The sequence below is a fragment of the Leptinotarsa decemlineata genome, unplaced genomic scaffold, assembly GCF_025532065.1.
Source record: "Leptinotarsa decemlineata unplaced genomic scaffold, Ldec_3_MD MMD2_tig00001064_RagTag_RagTag, whole genome shotgun sequence".
Classification (NCBI taxonomy): Eukaryota; Metazoa; Arthropoda; class Insecta; order Coleoptera; family Chrysomelidae; genus Leptinotarsa; species Leptinotarsa decemlineata.
Genome location: NW_027412558.1, coordinates 466,470 through 490,278, shown reverse-complemented (window position 1 = coordinate 490,278; position 23,809 = coordinate 466,470). Strand labels below are relative to the sequence as shown.

At 35.8% G+C, this 23,809-nt stretch overlaps 3 protein-coding genes across 3 annotated transcripts; 1 reads left to right on the top strand and 2 right to left on the bottom strand.

The window, feature by feature from the left end:
• Positions 1-219: 219 nt before the first annotated feature.
• Positions 220-6,464, bottom strand: LOC111517230 (uncharacterized). The gene is made up of 4 exons (XM_074175771.1): positions 5,879-6,464; positions 866-1,054; positions 670-805; positions 220-472 (listed from the first exon to the last, which is right to left on the bottom strand). The coding sequence occupies exons 1-4, from the start codon at positions 6,096-6,098 to the stop codon at positions 340-342; spliced, it is 678 nt and encodes a 225-aa protein (XP_074031872.1). The 5' UTR covers positions 6,099-6,464; the 3' UTR covers positions 220-339.
• Positions 6,465-8,275: 1,811 nt separating this feature from the next.
• Positions 8,276-12,557, bottom strand: LOC111517283 (uncharacterized). Its single transcript, XM_023173371.2, has 4 exons — positions 12,183-12,557; positions 11,272-11,463; positions 9,612-9,918; positions 8,276-8,549 (listed from the first exon to the last, which is right to left on the bottom strand). Exons 1-4 carry the CDS (start codon positions 12,397-12,399, stop codon positions 8,408-8,410), a joined length of 858 nt encoding a protein of 285 aa, XP_023029139.2. The 5' UTR covers positions 12,400-12,557; the 3' UTR covers positions 8,276-8,407.
• Positions 12,558-14,425: 1,868 nt separating this feature from the next.
• Positions 14,426-23,433, top strand: BOD1 (Biorientation Defective 1). Its single transcript, XM_023173368.2, is given in 8 exon segments — positions 14,426-14,818; positions 14,948-15,318; positions 15,849-17,779; positions 17,782-17,926; positions 18,744-19,199; positions 21,765-21,842; positions 22,942-23,055; positions 23,236-23,433. Coding segments are annotated over 8 exon segments (3,432 nt in total). The 5' UTR covers positions 14,426-14,564; the 3' UTR covers positions 23,319-23,433.
• The last annotated feature ends 376 nt before the right edge of the window (positions 23,434-23,809 follow it).

Genomic DNA, 23,809 nt, shown 5'->3' with positions numbered 1-23,809 from the left:
TTGGTATGGGCAGACTTATCACAGAACAGAAACAAATTTTTTTCTGTTCTGTGCATATATTGCACTTTTGTGTTATGGTGTGTAGTTGAGGAATTAAAGATTGAAGATAAATCGTTCGAATAATGTTTGTTTATGAAGAGAAATCACTGGCGAAATCAACTAAAATTCACCGCATTTCACATTAAGAAATGTAACGTGTGATGAAAGGAAACTGAACACTCATTTTGTCTCATTTTATTAATAAATATATAAAAAACTAATGTAATGTGCTAAGAAACTGTACAGGTTCACGTTGTACTGAAAAACGTGAATATTATTTACATTGTCTCAAGTTACATGCTAATATAACATAATGGCGCCGTTTGTTTTTTCTTCTAAAACGGGAATGACCGTGTCCACCTCCTTTTCCGTATTTGCTATGAAAATTATAATTATATTGATAAATGAAGCGACGGCTGCTCCGGCTACAAACCTGAAAAATGATAATACATGATATATATCTGGCAAATGATCATATAACTGAAAATACAACAATCCGCACTTATTGATTACGAATATCATTAAAATATTACTTTTTCCATAGAAAACAGTTGATTATAGCAACATTTTAGAAGATGACGAGAAAATGTGCACAAAGGATGTTTTTTAATAAAAATTTGTCATAATCACCAGAAGGAATATCCTAGTTCAGCCATATTTTCCGAAGTCCATTCGTTGTCTTTGTCTTCTCTAGATAAAACACTGTACTGAATGTTCAGATAAAACTGTGCTGTCCATAAACAGATTGCTATGACATCACACACAACTGAAATAAAGGAATGAACTCTTGTTTTGTTGAATCCAAATAACTAAAAAATCAACTCACCCGCCGATAAATTCCAGAAATATAATCCAGACACACTGGTCAAACATCTGGAGGTTGTTGTAGCAGTATTGACAGCTGCAAACACAGCACTAAGTCCAGAAAAAAATAGTCCTGCGCAAACTGCGATCACTGTTCCTATCCAAACGCCATACATTAAAAATTCTGGCTCGTATCTAACCAGGTACGTAACTGAAAACAGAAATGTTTACTAGTCCGATTAACAAAGAAATACTTGTTACGTGAATAATAAAAATGTATTTGTCTCGTGTTGAATAATTCACAAGTTTTAGAAAATATAATATTCCATCACTTCGTTTTCTTCGGAAGGTGGTGTATCTTTTTTACATTGTTATTGAAAGCATATACATAACCGATTTTGTCATATAACGAGGTTATTCACTTTCATAACAGTTTATTGTATTTTGTTAAATCAAGATCGTTTCTTTGCAAAACTGGTGTGTAGACCCCACCTGTAGTAGCAACATGGTTCTGGAACTCCTGGCTGGATAGCCCTGGCAACTGAGGCCATTAATGGAAAAAGAGGAAGGACTGGTTTTTGGTAAATACAAATACCATAAAATCTTTCTTTGTTTGTGTCAGTAATGCATTTTTATGGGTATATTTCATACTTTCATTTTTTGGTCACCTACAAATTTGAACAAGATGTTTAAAGACAGCTTTATTAGTATACATTTTTTCCTAATATTTGAAACTGAAACATTAACATTAAAAGTTGTTGGTCACCAAATAAAGAATGAAAAGAATGGAACAGCTACACAGTTTATGGTGTTTAAAGTGGTATTCTGGTCACAAAACAGTAAGTGGTGTGATTTAGCTACAATTAAGCCGTATAAATATTTCAAGAAAGCTAGCCCACCCCACCTCTACTTTTGCCTGTGTAGTTGAAAGTGACAATTTCAAAATGGCGACGAAAAGAAGTAAGAAAATATAATTTTCAGTATGATCCGTTTTGAATTCCAATGTTTGTAAACAACAAATGATAAATTATTTGTGAAAAATATATAATTTTATAGAAGTTCACCACACTAAACATCTACAGCACTGACATCTTCAAGATTTTCACCAAAGATTAGTAACTCTTTGATACCATTACCATTTGCAATTTCAACCTCTTTTTCAACATTGATCACGCTTTGTTCACGACATATGATTATTTGAACATCAATTGTTAGTTGTAATCATTTGAAATTTGAACATGAAATGTGAAAAATGTGTTATGTTCTAGTGATTAGTATCAAGAAGAAAATGAAAAAAAAACGATGAAGAAAGTTTTTCCCTCATAGAGAAAAGCCATAGATTCATTAAGGATGTTTATTGATCGGTATATAACTTTCTTCACTTAATATCATGGAAATTTATCGAATTAATTATTATTACAAGTTACAACATATGTATTATATCCTGATGGTAACCTTTATGGGCATTTAAAAGTATAAGTTTTGTGAAAAAAAAAACAGACTTGTAATATTGATATGTCTCTCGGGGAGTTTCAGGATTATTTGATTTTCAGAAAATTAAGATAATTTTTTAGGAGGAACTGATGCAACTAATATCGTGAAATATTCTCAATATTTGAAACCATAACCGCAAAAGGACGCTGTTAAACTCAAGGAAAATAAAATGTCGATATGTCATTGATATTAAATATAATAATTTGCCTTTTTTTACTCAAAATGCTCGTTGTGAAAGTATTGTTTGCAGAAATAATACGTTATTCAGAAGGTGATTATACAAGATCAATAGTCAAAGGCAAAGTAGTTTTCAACATCGGTCATATGATCTGCAACGAAAGATATTAGTATCTAAATGGTGTGGTTTGTATAAACAGTTTGGGTTCTGTAAACTATATATGTATTAATTAATATCTGAGAAGGGAGATAATGAACCCTATAGTTATGATACTCATTTAATATTGAGTCATGAGGTATTCAAAAACCTTTGAGAATTTTATGAGATGAAATAACTCCTCAGTTTTTTAAATTTCTTCTCTGGTATCTAGAATGTAATGGATTATATAATTGCTATTACATACAATATTTTATGTAACTAAAGCATTTCATTTCATTTAAGTTTTGCCTGTCTTCATTTCATTTTTTCATTCATCCTCACGATATTTTCCTGAAAAAGGCAATAAACATTGCCGAAAGCTCGACACATACCAAAAAGTTCAACTGAATAGTCCCCTAGCTGTTAACAACCGAAAACTCAGCTTTTGAGAAACTGTAACTAAATTATAAAATCAATAAACTCAACTGGTGAGTTTTTTTGCTGGGCCGACATAATTAGCAATTCCATAATAAAATTTCCGATACTGGCGACGTTAATACCAATATTTTCAAGTTTAAGGAACTATCCATGATCTTTATTTCAATTCTCGTCACACACCAATTTACATTTGTCATTGTAACGTAACATGACGCAACCATTATTGTTCAGACACCATCTGAATGGGTAATTAAAACCACCGAAAGAGATATCCATTTGTTTTCGTCGTCTGTGAACACTTTTGGTTTTCGAACTCATTAGCGTAGAAGATCGCTCTACTAACCCATTGTCTTCGGGTAATTAGTAAATGAGTTTGGTGCCGAATTCTATTTGGGATTAGAGATATTTATATTTTTGTTTCAAGAAAGCATCAGAAAACGCCGAGATGAGGAAATGGCGTGTTGGGTAATATTTGTTGGGATAGAAGAAATTTTTTTGTTGCAATATTTAATTCATGAATGAATGGAATAGAAATTTAATATTCTAGGCCGATTTCCTATTTTGTTCATTCCTTTTGTTCCCTAGTACTACATTATATCAACTTTTTCATTTTTCACTGGTATCGGTTTGTCAAAAATTGAAATGTTCCGCTTATAGCAACTCGATATTTTGTCGATTCAGTGTCCTATATTCTTGCCTGACTTCAATTCGTAGGATTTTTTATTCCTGAATATCAAATCTATATTTAATAAAACCTGTATTATTGCGTTGAAGTTGCCAACTGCTGCCAACCGCCATCTATACCTAATGTCAAATTTTGCTCACTCTGCGTTTTTTAGTTTGTGTTTGACACCCACTAAAATCAAACAAAAGTGAATTTCGTGTGCTCATTAAGAATTAGTTGTCGCGTAAAAAACCATCACTGAAACCAAAAACCAATGAAAGAGTTGATATGGGAATTCTGCAGCAAGAAATTCCACGGTTAAGAAGTGGTTCGTTATAGTCGTACAAGTGACACCGACGGTCACTTGTGCTATTTGGACCAAACTAATACCCGTATTTTCCGTATATCATGCAAAGTCAAGCTTTACCGAGCCCGACTGAAAAATAAAGCTAACCTTAAATGTGGATGTTATGCCAATCTTCCTAAAGCCCACAATATATGTGGCAACGTCTGAAAAATTGCCTGTGCCTAAATCACAGAACACTGTAATTAGGGTGTTCTGTGCCTAAATCATGTTGAACAATCATACTACAGAAAACTTATGTCAGAATTGTGAATTCAAAAGTAGATATAAAGGTTATCAGGTGCTTAAATTTGAATATATGAATGTGGTTATCATTTCTAGGTTTAATATTCTCAGCTCAGGTATCAAGTAATCGTTACTGTTCGTAAATATCTGTCTGCTTTTTATTCAAATTTGAAAAAGGCTTATAAAAAGCTACAAAATCGAGCACCAAATTTTATATGTTATGAAAAAATGCTTTCGCCTGTATTCTCCGTGTACCCATATAAAGCCAAGCGCAAGCTGAAGACGTTGGCACCGCAGTCAGAAAGCTAGGTTAAGTTCATAATAGATTGGCTTAAAGGCTCCCAAACCGACAAAAAGGAGGGTTCATCTGTAAGCTGGCTCAAAACTGATTTTTGTTATGGTGCATATAAAAATTACGAATTAAGATGTCTAAGCTAGGCTTGACACTATATGGAGAGTATGGCCATAATTTGCTGAAAAATATACGGGACGGGCACAAAAACCAACAATGAGTGCAACACAAAAACCATAGAACATAGTAACCATAGAACATAAAAAACATAGAACATAGTAACCATAGAACATGAGTTCAGTACATCTTCTTTAGTAGTACTTTTAGAAATGGAACGAATTCAAAAAAGTGGTAAGAAAACTCGAAGAAAGAATTAGGAACGTTCTTGACAGTCCTTCAAACTCAATTCCAATACGAATGAAATTGTATTTCTGATTAATCTGAATTTCAAATCATATCCGTTTCTTCAAATTCAGTTGGACTGGTATAAGGTGACCTTACGTCCCGAAAAACAGATATTGTTCCGTTTTTTTGTCAATATCGGGTATCCCGAAAAATTGTTTTGGGACGCTCAATAGTCCCGGAGTTCAGCAGTTCAGTAAATGTTACGAAATTCTATACTTTTAAAAAACGATTCTCGATTAAACGGAATATAACACGAAAAGTTACTACATTTTAGCCTGTTTCTCTACGCATTTTGATTACTGTACTTTGATTCGTCCCTGGTATATAATTCATCCTTTATACTTCCATTTCGATAGCCAGATAAATTAACACAATAACGGAGAAATGAATGTTGTAGGTATATATATACCCCTAACTGTTAATTGTTTGTAGGTAAAGTTGTAGATTGAAGGTTATTAACTACAGAGAATAGCGATACTTGTCAGTGGGGTGGGACTAACAAGTTGTCAGTCTGGGGAGCTAACAAGTGGTCTAGGGAAGTACCAAGTTATCAGTCTGGTTAACTGACAAGTTATCAGTCTGGAGAAGTAACAAGTTGTCAGTCTGGAGAATTGACAAGTTGTCAATTCCCCAGATAGAAAGTTAGATTAGGTACGGATCGTGTATAAGCTTGCCTCAAAGGTTTCAAGCCGCCAAAGTGTAGGGCTTGAGTTTGAGCGGGATTAAGGCTAGTTATTTTTACGGTACATATAAAATTTACGAATTAAGCTAGCTTAAGGTCTAAGCTCTATACTTATACTTAATATGGAAAGTACGGCCCTAAGCTAAGGTACTCACCGTCGATATCGTAGGACCTCCACCCGTATGCCACGTTCAGATCCTTCTTTCCGTTGAACAGACCGAAATGTATTTTTCCGTCGCTTTCTATCGGGTTTTTCACTCGCTTCGCCCTTGCTTCGACCCAGTGTTTCGTCCCCAGACTGGCCACCAGCAAGGCCACCGAGATGCAGGCCACGAAAAACGTTATGAAAATCACGCCTCGCTTGAAGTAGCTCATTTTTTAAACATTTTCTCCGAAGTCAGTCAACTCATATGCGCATAGCCGTAGATCCTGAAAATGCGGTCGTGTCCTTCTTGATCTCTCGTCGGGGTCACCGAAATTCACGTGAGATCACATATTTTTCACTGGTCACATTCGAGGAGTGGCCGACTTGGAGGATTTTTACGCAGCACTTGCACTTTCTTGAACATCGTTCTTCTGAATGTTGGAATGGCCAGTATTCTCGTTGTCTTCTGTCAACGGAATTTCGAGAATTATTCGCAGCGGATTGCCAACTGACTGAACTGGCCGAAGAAAGTTATGCTGGTCACACCGCGAGTTATTCTTGCATTTGTTGCTGTTTGCACCTCTACGTGACTCGCTGATGGGAAATCGGAGAAGACAGGACCGGACTCGCGAGTGTTTTGGAAGAATGGACGGATGCACGAGCTTATTGACAAGTATTGAAGAAGTGGTAAAAATTTTGCAAATCTCTGATATCTTTGTCTCCACTATCACTACATAGTATAAAACAAAGTCGCTTTCCGTTATTTCTCCCTATGTAGGTATGCTTAGAGTGATTCAAGAGGGAGGTTTTACTTTTTACGAGAAACAATGGCTTATTTATCAAGCAATTTTGGGTAATACATCATTAATCCCTATCCATTATGCATTTGATATAGATCAATATGTCCCTATACAGTGGGTATACCTTGACACTTGTGACAAAACACATCTATTTGATTTATTTCCATTTTAACTCGTATCGTTTCGTCATCTGGTGAATTTTCTCGGTAACTTATCCGCCGCAGTGGGGGCCGATTCCTGTTGTTTACAGTTTCCTACCGCCCTTAATCATAAGTAGCAATGGCTCTCATGCCCTCCGGGATAGGCAACCAATATTTCACTCTGATGGGTTTTTTGCATTTGCAAAGTATTTCCAGTGTCCAGTTTCAATTTTATTGAGGCATTTGTAATTATTTTAGAACTAAGTCAACAACGAAATAAGTACTGTGTCTCCCCCTCGAACCCAAAATAGACTGTTTGGCACCCTATCCTGTGTCTCATTGGATCAGCAGCAACCCCTTTCAGAAAACCCTGAGATTGAACCCTTACACACTGGCTATAAATCAAATCATCTGAAGAAACAATTCGTTCAGGCCAGAACAAGACTTCTTTGTAATTTCTTTTCATCTCATTTAGTATTATAGATAGTAGTACACTTCATTAAAATGTTATATAATGATATACTCTTGATGACTACTGGTTTTTTGTTAGGCGATGATATTTTTCAGGAACAACACAAATTATTCAGATGATCAGTGTCACTGTTTTTCGAGTTTGAAAGCCGTGGATTTTTGGAATTTCTTCCTGACGTTTCGCTGAAGCGAGTGGCTAGCTTCTTCAGAGGTTTAACCATCTTGGCTTGCTGTCAGCATTAGCCAACATCATTAGAGGACCAGTAATGATAAGCCTCTGGACAGAACATTTGTATATTTTGCAAGAGCTGTAGTGGGGGTTACATTGAAAATGAGTTTGTGGGGGCTGGCACGCCATCACGTATTTCATTTCACTTCATTATTATTCATTATTGCATCTCACTGTACCCCAATAAATCGACGGATATATGCTAAATATTAAGAAAGAAGCTCTATATGCAGCCGAATAAAAAATGCCAACAGTGTTCCTTAAACCCCACGTTGGTATCATTTTCCTCGTAGTATCAGCAGTAAATTGATTGTTTTCATATTCATCTGCGTTGAACGAAAAAAAATGTAATAAACAGAAAACTATTTTCCTGCCAACATTTCCTGAATCCGCCCCTGTCTCCAGGTAGATCGCCCAACTCCGGAATTCCTCGTTCGAACTATTTCAAAGGCAAACTTGTTAATTGAAATTAGTAATAAGTGCCACCTTTTAAATGTGTCAGTCAGCCATTGAAAAACTCTGTTAGGTATTTGTTGAGTTTCGAAATTGCTGCTATGTTTGAACGGCATATCTATGAAAATGTTGATGCTCTCCATCGATTATTTACAACTTCCTACAGAAAAATTACCTATGTGGAAAAAAAGTGAAAGGTTGAAAAGGAAAGGGACCAAAATGCCCTTGATATATCTTTTTTGAAACACGTGTCAATTACATATCGATGTCTACCTCTATTATCTACAGTTAGATTCTAGATTTAAATAACTTAATTCCATTCTGAAATATTTTATTGTCCTTCAGTAAATCTAATCACATCTTATCTGTCTCCATAATCAGTAGGCAGAATCATGATATTTGCATCGACTGTATCGCTGTTTACCTGTCTTGTCTATGTAGAATAATCAATACAAATATAGGCCGTCGGGAGAAGCATTTTCCACCTGTTTCTCTATTTTGTATCCGGGATCTTTCGATAAAATCATTTGGCGGGTGTACAATATACAAATGCTACCAAAATAGAAAGCCACCGATATTATATTTATCCTGGAATGAAAAACACCATGTTAGAGTGGTTGAATAATATTCTTTGTGGGGATTTCGTGGATTAAGATCTCGAAGAGAAGTAACTAGAAATCTCCGAATTCAACAACGAATTATTTCCAATCAATTAGGAAAATATTCATTCAAATATGACATATACAGGGTGATTCCTAATGATAAACAAGTATTAATGGAAAAATAATCATATGTTGCTAAATAAACTATGGTCTAAAAATATTCCGTAACGGAATAGTACGAGTTTTAGGAAAAATTATTTAATATTTTCGAAACAGTGGCGTGGGTACGGGAATTGACTTCGCTATTAGATAAAAATACTACCTCTATATGGATTTTTCTTTTGAGTAAAAGGTTTCTTTTCATCTCAACTACGCCAACCTAATAGGCTGAATGTTAATTTTTCTCAAAAAATAGTTATTTAATTTATCCATAAATTTCTATTTTTTTCCTATGAAAGTAGTCCCTTTCAGATATATTACAGATGTGCCAGCGCTTTTTCCAATCTCCGGAGCAGTTCTGGTATGCACTTTTTGGTATGTACTTGAGCTCTATTTCCATCTCCTCAATCGTCGCAAAACGCCGTCCTTTCATGGTTTATGCAATGTTGCAAACAGAAAAAGTCGCAGGGGGGCAAATTTGGTGAATAATGTGGCTGAGGCATGATTTCGACACTGTTTTTGGACAAAATAAAAATGTAATGACGAAACAAGTGTGCTGTCTCCAGCAAAGCAATATACTGGATTTTGGTTTTCTCCACTAAGTCGTTGATATACAGTAAAAAGAAGGTTGGAGGGTTGGTTTCATGCCCAAAATTTCCGTATAAATTGATGCAGTGTTATCCTCACTGCATCAATTTATTTTCGGCATCATATATCAGCAAGGTTACTCCGAAAATTGGAAAAAAAGCATGTTCCATTGAAAAAACCGGTGACGACGTCATTATACTGAAATGTAGGTTATATTGTAAATTATTATCTAAACAAACACAATGAACAAACATCCCTTGAATGATCAGATATCTTAGCCGTAGAAAAAGTTTATACTAACCAATAGGAGTACCCCAGGGAAGCTCTCTTGTCCGAAGTCATCATCCCCAGCAACGTCGGGCGAATCGCTATATTGTGGTAGGTTATGATGATGTGCATGATGCCCCATAAGACCATGGCCATCAAACAACAACCCATGGCTATCCCATTGTATATGTATAAGCCTGTTATGCTCAAAAAAACTTGGACGGGATTGGTTACGACATTATACATGGACATGGCACTCGATATTAGCCCGAAAAATAGTGAAAGTACCAGGAAAAAGATTGTGGATACCCATACTCCGCAGTTGATGAATTTCTTTGTGTCTATAATGCAAATGAAATTGGGTTCCAGACGATATCAAAATTCGGCAAGTATTGTTTCAAAACCTATATATGGTAGGGTGTATACGACTAATAAAATCTAAGGTCAAAGGTCACAAAAATCTTTTTTTAAATAAATTAAATTTAATTCCCTACAACTTTTGAAGATGAGCTAATTCGAATTAAACATAATCGATAATTCGATTATCATAATAATTCGAGATTTCGAATCGATTATCGATGTAATTTGAATTGTTTGTCTTCTTCTTCTGTTATATGATCATTGCTTCTTTTTTCAGGCGCATGCGACCTCGGTTTGAATTAATTTGACATTATTTGCATCGCGGAATTCAAACACAAACATATATGTAGCTGTTCTCTATTGCCGGTAACAGAATCACAACTGTTCTACAGATTGTCATTTCAATTCAACCGCTGATAGGTATTTTTGTCGGCATTAATCATATTCCAAATTGGGCTTTTTCCGCCAAAAGTTATTCTGTGCTCGATGTTATTTAATCGAGCTATGAAGACGAATAACTTTTGGCGGAATGATCCAACCTGGAATAAGAATAATGTCAACCCTTTACAATTGGGAACGGTTTATTATTTATTTATGTATTTAACATTGCTAATACAATATGGTTTTATTACAAAGATACTCTAATGTATAAATTTGAAAATGTCCTTATAGGACGAAACAGCAGTAACATTAGTTACAAATGAAAGCGGTGAAAAATAGAAAGTTTCAATTCTCTTCTATTCATTATGATTTCCTACCATGTAGTAACAGCTACATCCATCAATTTATTAAACAGTTTGGTGATCGAAGTGTTGAAATAACGGTTCGGTGTTGGGAAAAAACTTCAGTAATATTCATTACCATACCACAGTATAGGTAACAATACCACACCAAAGGTTCCAAACACTGCTTCACAAGTATATATACCTACTTAAGTAAAATAATTATTAAATATAATTTAATAGTTGATAGGAAATGAAAATTATCAATAATCATGTGTTTATCAATGAAAAATAAACTGTATATGGCGTGTTTTTTGACCGGGACTACCGGTTCACATTAAATGATGCTCTAACTGCGCGCTCTGCGCCCTCTATCTCGAAAACAGGTCAACGTTATGTTCGAAACAAATGTTAAAGGGAATTCAATCCTCTACAATATAGATAATGAATGCAAATAGTTAAAAACTCATAGAAAACGAGACATGGAAAGAAGTCCATATCCAGTACCCTATACTATGTAGTGAGGATATGGTTTGACATTAAAAAAATGAATTTGGACCACTTTTTGTGTACATATGACACTTACAACTCTAGTATTTATTGCATAATCACCTGTCGAATTATTGTGTAACCTTGTAGAAAACCTGCGAGGAACGGAATTAACTAGGCTGACAGCTGGGCAGTTGATGTCGTCATCTGGTGACGTTTCGGTACCGTCATTGATTCTCCTCAACAGTTCGTATCTGGCATCCGAGCTTCCAGCACATAAAACGGCACACACATTTTCTTTCATCAAGCACGTCACTGGGGAAACAAAATAATTTAATTTTTCCTATTGTCGATGAGATTTACAATATTTGGATGAAAAATAAAGAAAAAGATTGATTTTCTATATATGTTTATGTTTGTTCGTAATGTAATCAACCGATTTCAAAAATGTTTTCTCATGTGAAAAGTTAGATACCACTGGTGATTTCTGCCGCAGTAGCAGACCACGACAACAACCACGGCCTACCAGCTCGGTTTATGTTCTCTTTAACCGTGAATGCGACGCATTTTTTATATTACATTTCGACGTCAACATGTATTTCTGCGACATCTCCATGAGCAAAACTAATAAGTTGTGTCACCAGAACGTCTTCCCCTTCAATACTAAGAGATATTGCTGTAGGTACCTATGCGAGTTCACAAGTCACAAGGGTTCATAGTAAACATCCTCGCCCGAGGAAGCTGTTGTGGCGAAACACGTGTTGAGATTTTGTAAACTGTCTAGTCAAAATCTCTCAATGAAGAGTTAATTGTATACGCTACGTCTGAGATGAACCAGTAACAGTATTAAACCTGTGTCTAAAGGTCAAGTGAATGACTGAGAAGAAAATATCGTAGCTGATAAACAATCAAACACTTTCTTTGCTAGTTGAATCCAAAACATTGAGTTTTGCACAACATATAGCTATCTCAACGAACTTGAGAATGTGTCAGTCCTATTGCAGAAGGATTATTAAAATGGATAAAAGTCTCACTTGATATTTGTAACGTAATAGTTGTCGGTAGTCGCTTGGTAAATGTGCCCTCGAACAAGCCATACTTGATCTTATTCGGGACATCCGGGTCACCAATCCATATCGCAGAGTCCGTGACGATCCATTCTTCTGTTGCCAGAGAGATGATTGTAAAAAGTCCTGCGATGCCAGATATGATGCACGTAGCGAAAACATATACTCTTTTTAGCGTTACCATTATCACTCACTTTGTGTATTTGCACTGGTTTATTTACATATTATTTAGTGAAACGCGTAAAACCGCAACTGTATTCTGGCTTTTCTTTAGCCTTATCGGAGGATGATGTGCTCTTATCTTATCGGAACCAACACCCAATTGTTCAGTTTGGAGACTGAGATATGTAATGAATCTAGATTAAATACGGTATTTGCAACTCAACAAACAAAACAGTTTGTCATGGTCTTAATTGATAAGGAAAACTGTGAATCCGAAAAACCAAACAGGAAACCATAAAAGGTTGAGTGAGAGAATCGAAATGAATTTCTTGATGAGTTATGAGAAATTCCCAATTCACAATTCATATTTATGGTTTTCTTCGAAAGGTAGCTGATAATGAGTTTTCTGTTGAATAATAGAGCTTCATACCGTCATTCTCTGAAACATAAAAGTAGTTGCAGTGCAAGCTGTAGACAGAGACTGAAAACAATATTTCATTCGCAACTTGACTTAGCGATGGACCGCCGTTGAGACCCTATCGATCTTATTGGGGCAAGTAAGTTTATTCAGCGATATCCAATGTGCATTCGGCGGTAAATTCACTTATTGGTCCATTTGAAATATTTGATTACCATTGGTAGTCAACAAGTGCGGATGGAACATCTTTGAATAAATTTTCCGTAAGATGGCGCGAGCATCAGTTCAAAACCAAAGAGAAATAGAGAAATAGGTGAAACTTATATACTGTTAATGTTTGTAAATCAATATCATAGACTATGATATTTTGAAGAGAAGTAAATATTTTCCCTAAGGTTGAATCAATTATTAACTGTAATAAAGATGAAAGAAGTGAATGGATATAAATTGTGATTTCAGATTGAATCAAATACAAGAAGTCATGGTCCGAGTGTGAATACTTGGGCCAATCCTTATGTAAAATACGAAAAAACTCGATCAATGTCGCTCTTGATTCTTCATGATATAAAGAAATTTAACAAACTTCGGCATTCCCTTTACAGAGGCGCTAGGCGCACACCAATGTTTCTATTCGGAAACGATTGATATTCATTAAGTACCAGACAACTGATATATAGAGCCGTCATAAAGGGAAACAGCATACATTTGACACGGATCCTTAATCATTCCAACATCAAGGGTAACGATACAGCCGATACTTTAGCTAATATTGGAATAAACCATCCACTCTCTAGTCATCCTCAAGCAGACTATAGAGAGTTTCAAAAAATTTTGAAACATAATATCTGGATAGACTGGACCAATCAATATAGTGGGGACGAACAATTCAAAGCCAAACTTTACTTACCGCAACCTTACAAAACTTCATGGTTCAGGAATCTGGCCACTTGTTCTCGTAAAGAAATCGTCAGTATGTGCAGAATTAGAAGCAATCATTCCCTCAATAAAGCACATCTCCACAAATTTAAGATACTTGATGACAACCGCTGCGAATGTGGGAAAATACAGACTCTCCTACATATATTTTTTGCCTACCCTAACATTTCTCACAATATACAAATGATTCATGCCTCTCTCAGCATCCCTTTTTAAACAATGCAGCCTCTTACCTTCCACGATATCTTTTTCAAACATATATCACCATCTAACATACAAACCATATCCAAATTCCTGTAGTGATCGAGACACACTTAATAATTGTGTGAATGCAATGCTTCGCCAATCATGACCTGATTATAATGTCCGTACACGTAACCGTAGTGCATCACCTCACATTAATGCTTACGCTCTAGTGCAGTCGGATATTGCTTGTTAATTGACTTCAACTTACAGTTGAACTTTGTTTTAGCGCAAACCCAGGTGGAGTTTGGATCCGACTCAGATCCACTTCAGTGTGGGTTCCACCTGTAGCACACATGTAGTAGCAACATGTTTCTGGAACTCCTGACTAAATAGCCCTGCCAGCTGAAGCCATTAATGGAAAAGAAGAAGAAGAATTTAGAAAATGTCATTTGGCAAAACTTGTAGAAGAATTCAGAAAATGTCAGTTGGCAACACTTGTAGCTCAACAATTGCAATATGTCAGATGTCAAAAGTTAAACGTCAGAAAGTGTCGCAATTCTTGATTTGTCTCTATTTTTATGGAAAGTGAACTAACATTTCATTACAAATATTGATAGAAGTTAATTTTGCAGTAAGAAGAGGTGCCGATGGAAGTTGTCGGCAATAATTTCATGCCAGGTGATACTCGACTTGTTGAACAGTTGGTGTACGAACTAAAATCACAAGGTATTTTTGACCGTTTTCGGAAAGAATGTATCTCAGACGTAGACACAAAACCTGCCTACCAAAATTTGAGACAGAGGGTCGAGGGAAGCGTCTCCACTTTCCTCAAACAGCAGGTATGGAGTCCCGATATGAATAAAAACCAAGTGCGCGAACAACTTCGAAAAAATATCTATGAGTAAGTGCAATGCATATACGAAATAATGTTCTTCCAATCAAAATGTAAACATCATATTACTAAATGAGAATTATTATGAGTAGTTTTATATATATTAAATTTCCTTGAGGTTGAATATGTTCGTTACAGGTCTGGGTATTTGGATACAGGAGTCGAACGCATTGTAGACCAAGTCGTGAATCCAAAAATCAATACCATATTTCTCCCAGAAGTAGAAGACGTAGTGTACAGATTTCTGGGTGTAGTAAAACCAGTTCGAGATGTAAAAAAAGATGTGAATGTAAAAATAACAGATCTCCTACCTACTGATCTCGAAGCGGTTTCTCCAGACTCTGTCCACAGTTTCAAAGATGATGTGAAGCGAGAAGTAAATAATGATTCACTGAACTCTGGTTCGAAGCCCGACGAAGATGAGAGCCCTCCTTTCGAACCGCTAGATGCCGCCAACAAGATCGGTCTTGAAGAAAATTCGGTAGACTCACATCTATCAGGATTTTCAGGTGAGATTATTGATTACACACGAAAAAACATACGGGTTGATAAATTACGATAATGAACTGTTGTTTTGTTGCAAAAACTTTCCAAATAGGTTAGAGGGCCAGAACATGTTGAGAAATGTTTTGTGAAAATTTCAAAATGAAGTGTTTTTTAAATAAGTTAGTTATGGATTTTCTTCAAGTATCAGCCAATTTCATTAGTAGCTCAAGTTTTTGAGGTAAAAAAAGGGAACAACAATCGAGAATAGTTTTTTTTTCTTCACAAATCTATACTGCCCTTAATCTTATTTTCTGAGTTTATTTTGCTGTTATCTGTAGGTTGAATTATGACTGTCAGAATATGACTTTATGCTTTCTTGAAGCAGGGGAAACAAAGTTCACTTTGATTCTGTTTCTGAACGACGTGCAGTTTGAGTACGTTTATGAAAGATTCACATCTTTCTCTGAATAAGTTTATGAACACTACCCGGTTGAACTTATCCAAAAACAGTACACTATTATCTACCTTGAACCTTCCTTTTCCGAATTTTCAGGCCTGCAGAGTCACGGATCTAACAACAGCAGCGACATTAAGGTATGTCAGATGGAGATATCGAGCCAGGATTCTCAAGTGTCACACAACAGTTCGGAAAGCAGACTTTCCATCATTACATCAGAAGATGTAACAAAAATGGAAGTTTGTGAAGATTCCAACTCGAATTTAACGAAATCAACCATAGAAAAACCTGCGCCTGAAACTTGGAACGAAACGAAAATGGAAGTAGACCAAGTTGCACCTCCTGACGAGATTGATAACAGCCTTAGTGAAGATGTAAGAACAGAGGAAGTTCGTAGCTTCAACGAGAATGATATCAGTTCTAAGACAGAAGATGTGAAGGTAGAAAACGAAAAGAAATCTGTGAAGACTGATGATAAAAAAAATGATAAGAGGTATGATAAAACGAATGAGAAGAAATCAAGAAGTTCAGATAAATATTCCTCGAAGGACAAACGGGATGATAAAAGGAAAAGCAGTAGCAGCAGCAGCAGCAAAGATAAGTCCTCTTCAAAGCATAGTTCTTCCAAAGAAAGCAGTTCCAGATCCAAAGAGAAAGATAAAGACAGAAGTAGAACAGAATCTAAGAGCAGTTCCAGTACTAGAGATAAGGAAAAGAACGATAAAAGTAGGGATAAGACTGATAGGGACAGATCTGACAGAGAAAAGAAAGACAAAGGAAGAGAAAAAAGCGACAAAGAAAAAGGCAACCGAGAAAAAGAGAAGGAAGTAGAGAAATCCGACAAAGAGAAACCGACGAAGGAAAAGTCTGAAAAGGATAAAGTCAATGTGGAAAAATCTTCCAGAGACAAGGAAAAATCCAGCAAAGAAAAGACCGACAGGCATGATAAAGAGCGAGAAAAGTCTGATAAGGATAAGTCTCACAGGGAAAAGGACAAGACCGACAGGGAAAAATCTTCCAAGGACAAAGATAAATCGTCAAAACCGAAGGAAAAATCCGACAAGCCCAAAGAAAAGGACAAATACTCCAAGGAGAAATCCTCTAAAGAGAACTCTGAAAAAGATGGAGAGAAAGTCAGGGGTTCAGACTCCAAAAGTAGTAGCAAAGATAAAGACAGGCCCAGTTCTAGTTTGAGGCATTCGGATAAGGAAAAGTCCCGTTCCTCAAATTCAAGCTCTTCCAGAGACAAACTGAAACTGGACAACGGAGACAGCAAATCCAAGTCTTCCGCCACAGACAAAACAAGGAAAGATGGGAAGGTTTCCGTCAACGGCAAGTCCTCTGGAAGCTCTTCTGATTCGAAAAAGGATAAGGACAAGAAGCGCGACTCGAAGAAGTCGTCCAAGGACGACCACTATAGCTCCAAGGACAAAAGAAATGACAGGCGTTCCAACGATAGGGATTCCAATGACGGCCGCTGCGGAAAACAGAACTCTTCCGGTTCCTTATCGGAAAACAACTCTTCACGCTCAGAGAAAAGCAGCCAGGAATTGACGAGCAACAGTGGTAGTGGAGACTCTGGTAATTCCGATAGCTTGGAACGAACAGAGCCTGGGAAAAGCGAAGAAGTGATGACCGCCACATCCTGCAACGTCCAACGCCTCATCAAACCGAAGTTCGCTTCCAACTTCCAAGAGGCCAGAAAGATAATGAAGATCCGAAAGCAGCTCGCGATGCTAGAGAGGCAAAAGAGGTTGGGCTTCACACAAATTGAGTTGCTGGCGGAGAATGGTTTGGTCAAGATGAAGAAGCCCGCCAACCAGCAGAAACTCGACAGCAAGAGCTCGGGCAAGAGTGAAGACTCTCGTGAAGTTTCTTTAGATAGGACAGTTGATGTGTGCGATGAGGAAACCGTTACGGGTGATCCTGGGCGAAAGACTCCAGATTCTCCTTTGACTGCGAAGTCTCTGAAGGTTACGGAGTTGAGCAAAGAAAACTGGAAGCTCTGGAAGCAAGGCTGGCCCAAGAAATGTCGAATGTCAAATACAGCAGCTACGATTCGGACGAGGACATGCCTTATCCTGAGAGTCCAAAAAAGAAGGAAAGCATGGAAGTGGTAGAAACTGTTGTTAAGGAAGTTGTGGTCGGTGAAGCCGTTCTCGAGGACTCTCAAGGTATTTATCAAAAGTTGATTGTTTATTGTTCTCTTTGTTTCTTCAAATAATCAAATCGAATATACTGAAGACTAAAATGGCATCCTTTAGTATAGTAGGCACATAAACCTTCCAACTTGGTATTCAAGAAAACTAAAGAATCTAATGACCCAAAAAATCATTCACAAAATATACTATTGTGATTCCTTTAAATGACCATATTAATTTAATTAACCTGAAATCAAGTTGTATTATAGCACCAAGATCAAGTATGAATTGAAGGGGTTATATTTTTTAGGAGTGATTAATGTGATTAAATGAAAGTCACTTCTTTGCATGATCTACACATCCATGTATAGAGTTACTTCCTTCCTTTCTTTGGAAGACTCCCTCATCCTTTTTTTGTATCAAGATGAAGTAGTAGAAATCCAAAAACTTTCTTTCCCAAAAAGATCAAGTATGTTTCAGTATTTTCAATCTGTTTATCATTATAACACATTCACTCATTTTTTCCAAACGAAACTTCAAAATCCTGTACTCAAAGTTCAATCTAATCTATTCGAATATCAAGAACTTTAAGTTTACAGTTACTTAAAATGAAGACGTACATACAAACAAGCATAAAAATAAGTTACGAAAAAAAGTTTTCGTACTGTATAGTATCTTCCGATCTTGAGGCCCCTCCAAAGCTGAATGTATTTAGAAAGGCACAATAGTATTTACACTTGCTGATGCCACAAACTCTTAGAGACTTGTGACGTCATTTTCTTATACTATATTTAGCCACCAGTTGCACAATTATTGCTGATTTTATAAAGGAATTGGATTAAATTTACAGGTAGCAACGAATTGGAGGATTTCAAAGGTTTCTCAGAGGAAAAATCTGAAAGCACCTCCTTGGAGTTCTTCAGGAATTTCATCTCCCACACAATCAGCCAAGAATCTCTTGTAATGGAAAAACAGAACGATTTAACGAAAGAAATTTCACAGACGAAACGGTTGTCCATTGTGATAGACACAGAAGAAATCAATAAGAACAATCATAAAGCTGCCGAAGAAGATTTAGACTGCAGTGCAACAGAGGATTGTCGTTATCTCGAAAAACCGACCGCTCTTGAAGAGGCGAACTTGCGATTTCTTCACGAGTTTGTCGATAAACTACAACGGGAAGTTTATGTTTGCACGAAGGCGACGAAAAATAATGTCCAGCATACTAGGAGAGGGAGGAAGAGGAAAGCGAATGAAATTGTTGATGTTAAGAACAACAATGACGCCCATTATAAACAAATCATTGGTGAGTTGCCAGTTTTCGATAATTGAGTACTGTAATTGTACAGCTACGGATTTAGGTGGAATTGATAAGGGACCCAGGCTAGAAATAGCAAAAATGAGGATTATTTCAGGTTAGAGCAGCTACTAAAATGAGACTGCTATCAAGAATAGGTTGTGGCAAGCATCTTTTTTTTCTTTTTCTTTTGATGATATTAACAAGTATTAACCTTTTAATCTGAGTATTGAGCCTCGTTATCAAGTTGTTGCATCACATGAGGACCTGCACAGTTATTTATATTCATCACATTCATCATCACATCCAATATGAAACTTGTTGAAATTGTCCAGGAGAGTTTCCCCTAAAGAAAATATTCATTTAAGCAATTAATTTATTATGCTGGAGTAAATATATGAGGTCTGTTGAAAAAATATGGTGAATGTTCAAATTTCGCGAGATATATAAATGCGGCTAGCGTTTTTTTTTATGATGTACACTCGTCTTGAACATATGTTCGCAGTTTCAGCTGTTCAGCATGTTTAATTTGTTGGACCAAAGTCCAGTCATCCCAATGGAAGTGCCCAGCAGAGCCATGACCAGAAAAGCACGCCAAGTTCGATCAAATGTCAAAGTTTTCTTTGATAACCGTGACCTAGTACATCAGGAGTTCTTGCCACATGGTCGTACCTCAATAACGAGTATTATCTTGTACCACTTGCAAAAAGCAATACGGTAATGCACCTGGTCACTCGTCAATTACCCTAGCCACCGAATTCACCGGATTTGACGCCCTGCGACTTTTTCTGTTCTCAAGATTGAGAAGACCCATGAGAGGACGGCGTAAATTTCGCGACGATTGAGGAGATAAAAACCAAATTACTGAGAGAGCTCAGGCACATACCAAAAAGTGCATATCAAAACTGCTTCGGGTGTATTATATCTGATGGGGACTACTTTGAAAGGGACAAACTAGAAATTGATGAATAAATAAATATTTTTTGAGAGAAATGAAAATTTACCTTATTTTTTGAACAGACCACTTTAATACTAATAATAAATCTTTATATTTTAGTTGGAAATCGTAAGTTTGTGATTGCAGTAACTAACAAAAAAGTCATAATCAGTATATAAACAAAAAAAAAATTAAAGAAATAATTTCCAGAATTTGGACATGATTGAGTTACGAATATAAAAGGAAGCGAAGTGAAATATATAAAAATATACAATTATAAAATTCTTATGAATAACAGGAACTGAATGAAAGCAGATACACAAGAACACATTTGAAGGACGTTAAAAGTGTCGTAATACAAATATTAATATAATATAATTTCATGATGTGTATTTTGGAAGTTTTATCATATAATTGTTACTTTTTAATATTAATTTTAATACTAAATGTTATTTTATCAACAACACAAGTATAAAAATCGATTGTTAAACAAGTTAAATGAAGTGCCTTGAGTCTGGCTTTTAAAAAATTGAAATTTAAAGATTTTTGGATTGAGCCGACAAGATGGTCAAAAACTTTGCATCTCAAAAATAAATAAGTATCTGTGCCATCAGTAATGGTTGCCTATATATACTTGGATTATGTCTGAAAACACAAATACATGTCTTGCCAGTTAAAGTGGACATAGTAGGATTGCAAGTCAAAAACCTCACTTATGAATTTGTAGAAATTTGCTACCATGTTTTGGGTAGCACATATTTTTTTAAATAGATACGTCATTATTGAAGTCGGTTTTCAACTATATTCAACTTCTTTCATGTACATTGTATTGCCAACAGCATATGCAGGAATAACTTCAGTAAAGAATCCTGCACTGACACCTGTCGCATATAATCCAACGCCCTTCGTGGTATTAGCCAGGGGAGTAGTTGTTTTCTGAAAGCTGTCAGTCCATTGACCTACAGTGTAGTAGGGAGTTGAAACCGGCCTGAACGAATTGTTCTTTTGGATAATTTGATTCTGAAGATTGTCTTATTAAGATTGAACATCACAACAAAACATTTGTAGCATTAGTTACTCGATCTGATTTTGAATAATCCTCTATTTGCTAATTCTAACGTGTTTGTAAAGGCTGTTATCAATTTTGAATTATGAAAAATGTTTTTGTAATAATAAATGTGGGAGTCCTTCTTTTTTTTGGAGATAGCACCGCAATTGCTGAATTTATCTCTCGACAAACATCATTCTAAATTCTCAAGAGATTTTCAGTATACATATTTTAGGATTTCCCCCCTGACGTTTTGAAAAATTGGTGGCTACACAATTGCTAGAAGAATAAGTTTTAACCGTTATTAAACAGAAGTCGATGCTGACCTATGAAACGAAGTTTTGATTGTCAAACTGAAATTAAACAGCTATTTTTGTATGTATTGTTTTGTTAATAAAATTTACTATTGAATGAAAGCTTGACATCTGTGTACTCCCTTCAAAATTTAAAACAAAGTCTGTGGTTTAAAATTCGATTTCTGATTTTGCTAGAGTTATATAATTGTATCACATTTCAGCAATAAAATATCGAGTAAAAATACTTTCGGTTAGATATTAGATACTCATTTCATGTTGTCTTTCATTTCAAGTGCGAAAGAGAGGCAGGCCCCCTGGGTCACAGACCGTCCTATCCAAGGTCGACAAAGAGAAATTGTGCAATAATACAGGTATTTTCTGATAACATTAGTAATAATAACATCCATTAGTAAGGTTCCCTGACGAGGAACGGAAGTAATAATGCTGCTTTGTCTTTGGAGAAAGATTAACCCAGTCAACTGCTTGTTCACTTTTTTAAATTTTAATGGTTTGCTTTCCCACATCCACTGTGTTCGTCTTACAATAACATTTTCATTTCCTGACACAATCATGTTGGACAAAATTTTCATAGAACTGTCATATGGTAGCATTTAAATATATTACGATACTTGTTTGCTTATTTAAAAAAAATTATTAACAATTATTGCAAAGTCAAGTTCTCAAAATGAAATAATTAGACCAATTTGAATGTTACGTCTTGAAATTTGAAGTGTTTTTGGCAATTGTACGGTCTGTTCAAAAAATAAGGTGAATTTTCATTTGTTTCGTTTATTCAATTTCTACTTTGTTCTTCTCAGATATAATACACTTGTGCAAGCGTTTTTTTCAATCCTTGAAACAGTTCTGTTATGCACTTTTTGGTAGTGATTCGAAGATTCTCCATAACAATATTTCTTTACTTTCTCAACATTTTCATCGGTTGTTGAGCGTCGTCATTCACATCTTCTCAACTTTCTATGAGAAGCTTGTACCACTTATAAACACTTTTCTGACTGAGAGTACAATCACCGTATGCCACTGTTAACGTTTCAAGTGTATTTGAGCATTTGATTCCATTTTTTACACTAAATTTGATGCAAATTCTCATCCATTTTTTTCAGTAGCGAAAAATCTTAACACGCAAAACAATTCTAACTTGTATGTCTCTCACCAACAAATAAAACAGCTGTAACTATGAATATACGTTCAAAACGAGTGTATCAACATGAAATAACTGAAAAATTCAATAATCGAATGTACATAACCCGTAAAATTTGAACATTCACTGTATTTTTTGAACAGTACACATAAATACTTCATGAAGTACACTTTTATCTATATGTTCTCAAATTTTCATGTTGTCATATGATTGGCGACACCTATATTGACTATGCTAACCGCGCTATTCGCATTCATTCATATCGTTAAGTAGAAATTTTGCTCATATTTTCTAACAAAATTATATTTTAGATATACTATCGCACGACAGATTCCCTCTGCCACTAAGTCCCGCCGAGAGTGACAAGTCCAACGACAAAAAGGAAGAAGAGATTGTTATTCCTGCTAAGCGAAGAAGGATTATAGGTATGTGACGGTGGCTTGTGTGAATAATCATTCGACGACTAACAAGATGCCTTTCATTTAAGTCCTTTCACTTTTCGATACACTAGAGTTACTAATATTCAATTTTTATTCAAACAGTTACGGCTCGATTTAATTCAGTGAGATGAGTTTCGCAAGGGTTATCTTTGCTTTTATTTATAGCTGCGCAAAGGTATTCCAGCGATGACCTCTACAAACCTAGGCCGGTGTTCTGCAGGAGGAACAAGGACGCCAGGAAGAGTTAATTTTCTCTGAAATGATCGTGGGAAGTGATCGTGAAGAGCACTTCGGTAGTTGTACCTCATAGCTTTACATATATTTTTATACAGTATTTCTACAACAAATATTAAAGTATTACAGTATAAAAGATGTTTTATTGCAGTTTCATTCTTCTTGAGAGAATTAGGTTATTCCCATTATGTAATTTCAAAATCCTAACCTATAAACTTTTTAAAGTTTATTCGTTTTTTAAGAAAAAAAAGGAGTGATAAATAAGGAAAATCGTCTACTTATCGTTCTTGAAAACGATTCCTAGATGTACATTTTGAAATGAAAAAATACAAATTTCCCGCCATCTTTTGGTCAAAAGCCACACTAAACGTTCACAACTTTTCTCTATCTATGAACCGTAAATTACAGGTTGCTTTCAAAAGTATCAAGCGAATAAATAAATAGTTACTTCATATTTTGTTCACGAGATGGCAATGTCAGTTTTTCGTCATCTGTTGGTCAAAAG

Coding starts and splice junctions, on each gene's coding strand:
- LOC111517283 (XM_023173371.2), bottom strand. CDS start 12,399: ATGGTAACGCTAAAAAGAGTATATGTTTTCGCTACGTGCATCATATCT. Junction 11,464..12,182: donor TATTACGTTACAAATATCAA/GTGAGACTTTTA, acceptor TTGTTTCCCCAG/TGACGTGCTTGATGAAAGAA. Junction 8,550..9,611: donor TCCCTGGGGTACTCCTATTG/GTTAGTATAAAC, acceptor TTTTCATTCCAG/GATAAATATAATATCGGTGG.
- LOC111517230 (XM_074175771.1), bottom strand. CDS start 6,098: ATGAGCTACTTCAAGCGAGGCGTGATTTTCATAACGTTTTTCGTGGCC. Junction 806..865: donor TTTCTGGAATTTATCGGCGG/GTGAGTTGATTT, acceptor CCTTTATTTCAG/TTGTGTGTGATGTCATAGCA. Junction 473..669: donor GAACTAGGATATTCCTTCTG/GTGATTATGACA, acceptor ATCATTTTTCAG/GTTTGTAGCCGGAGCAGCCG.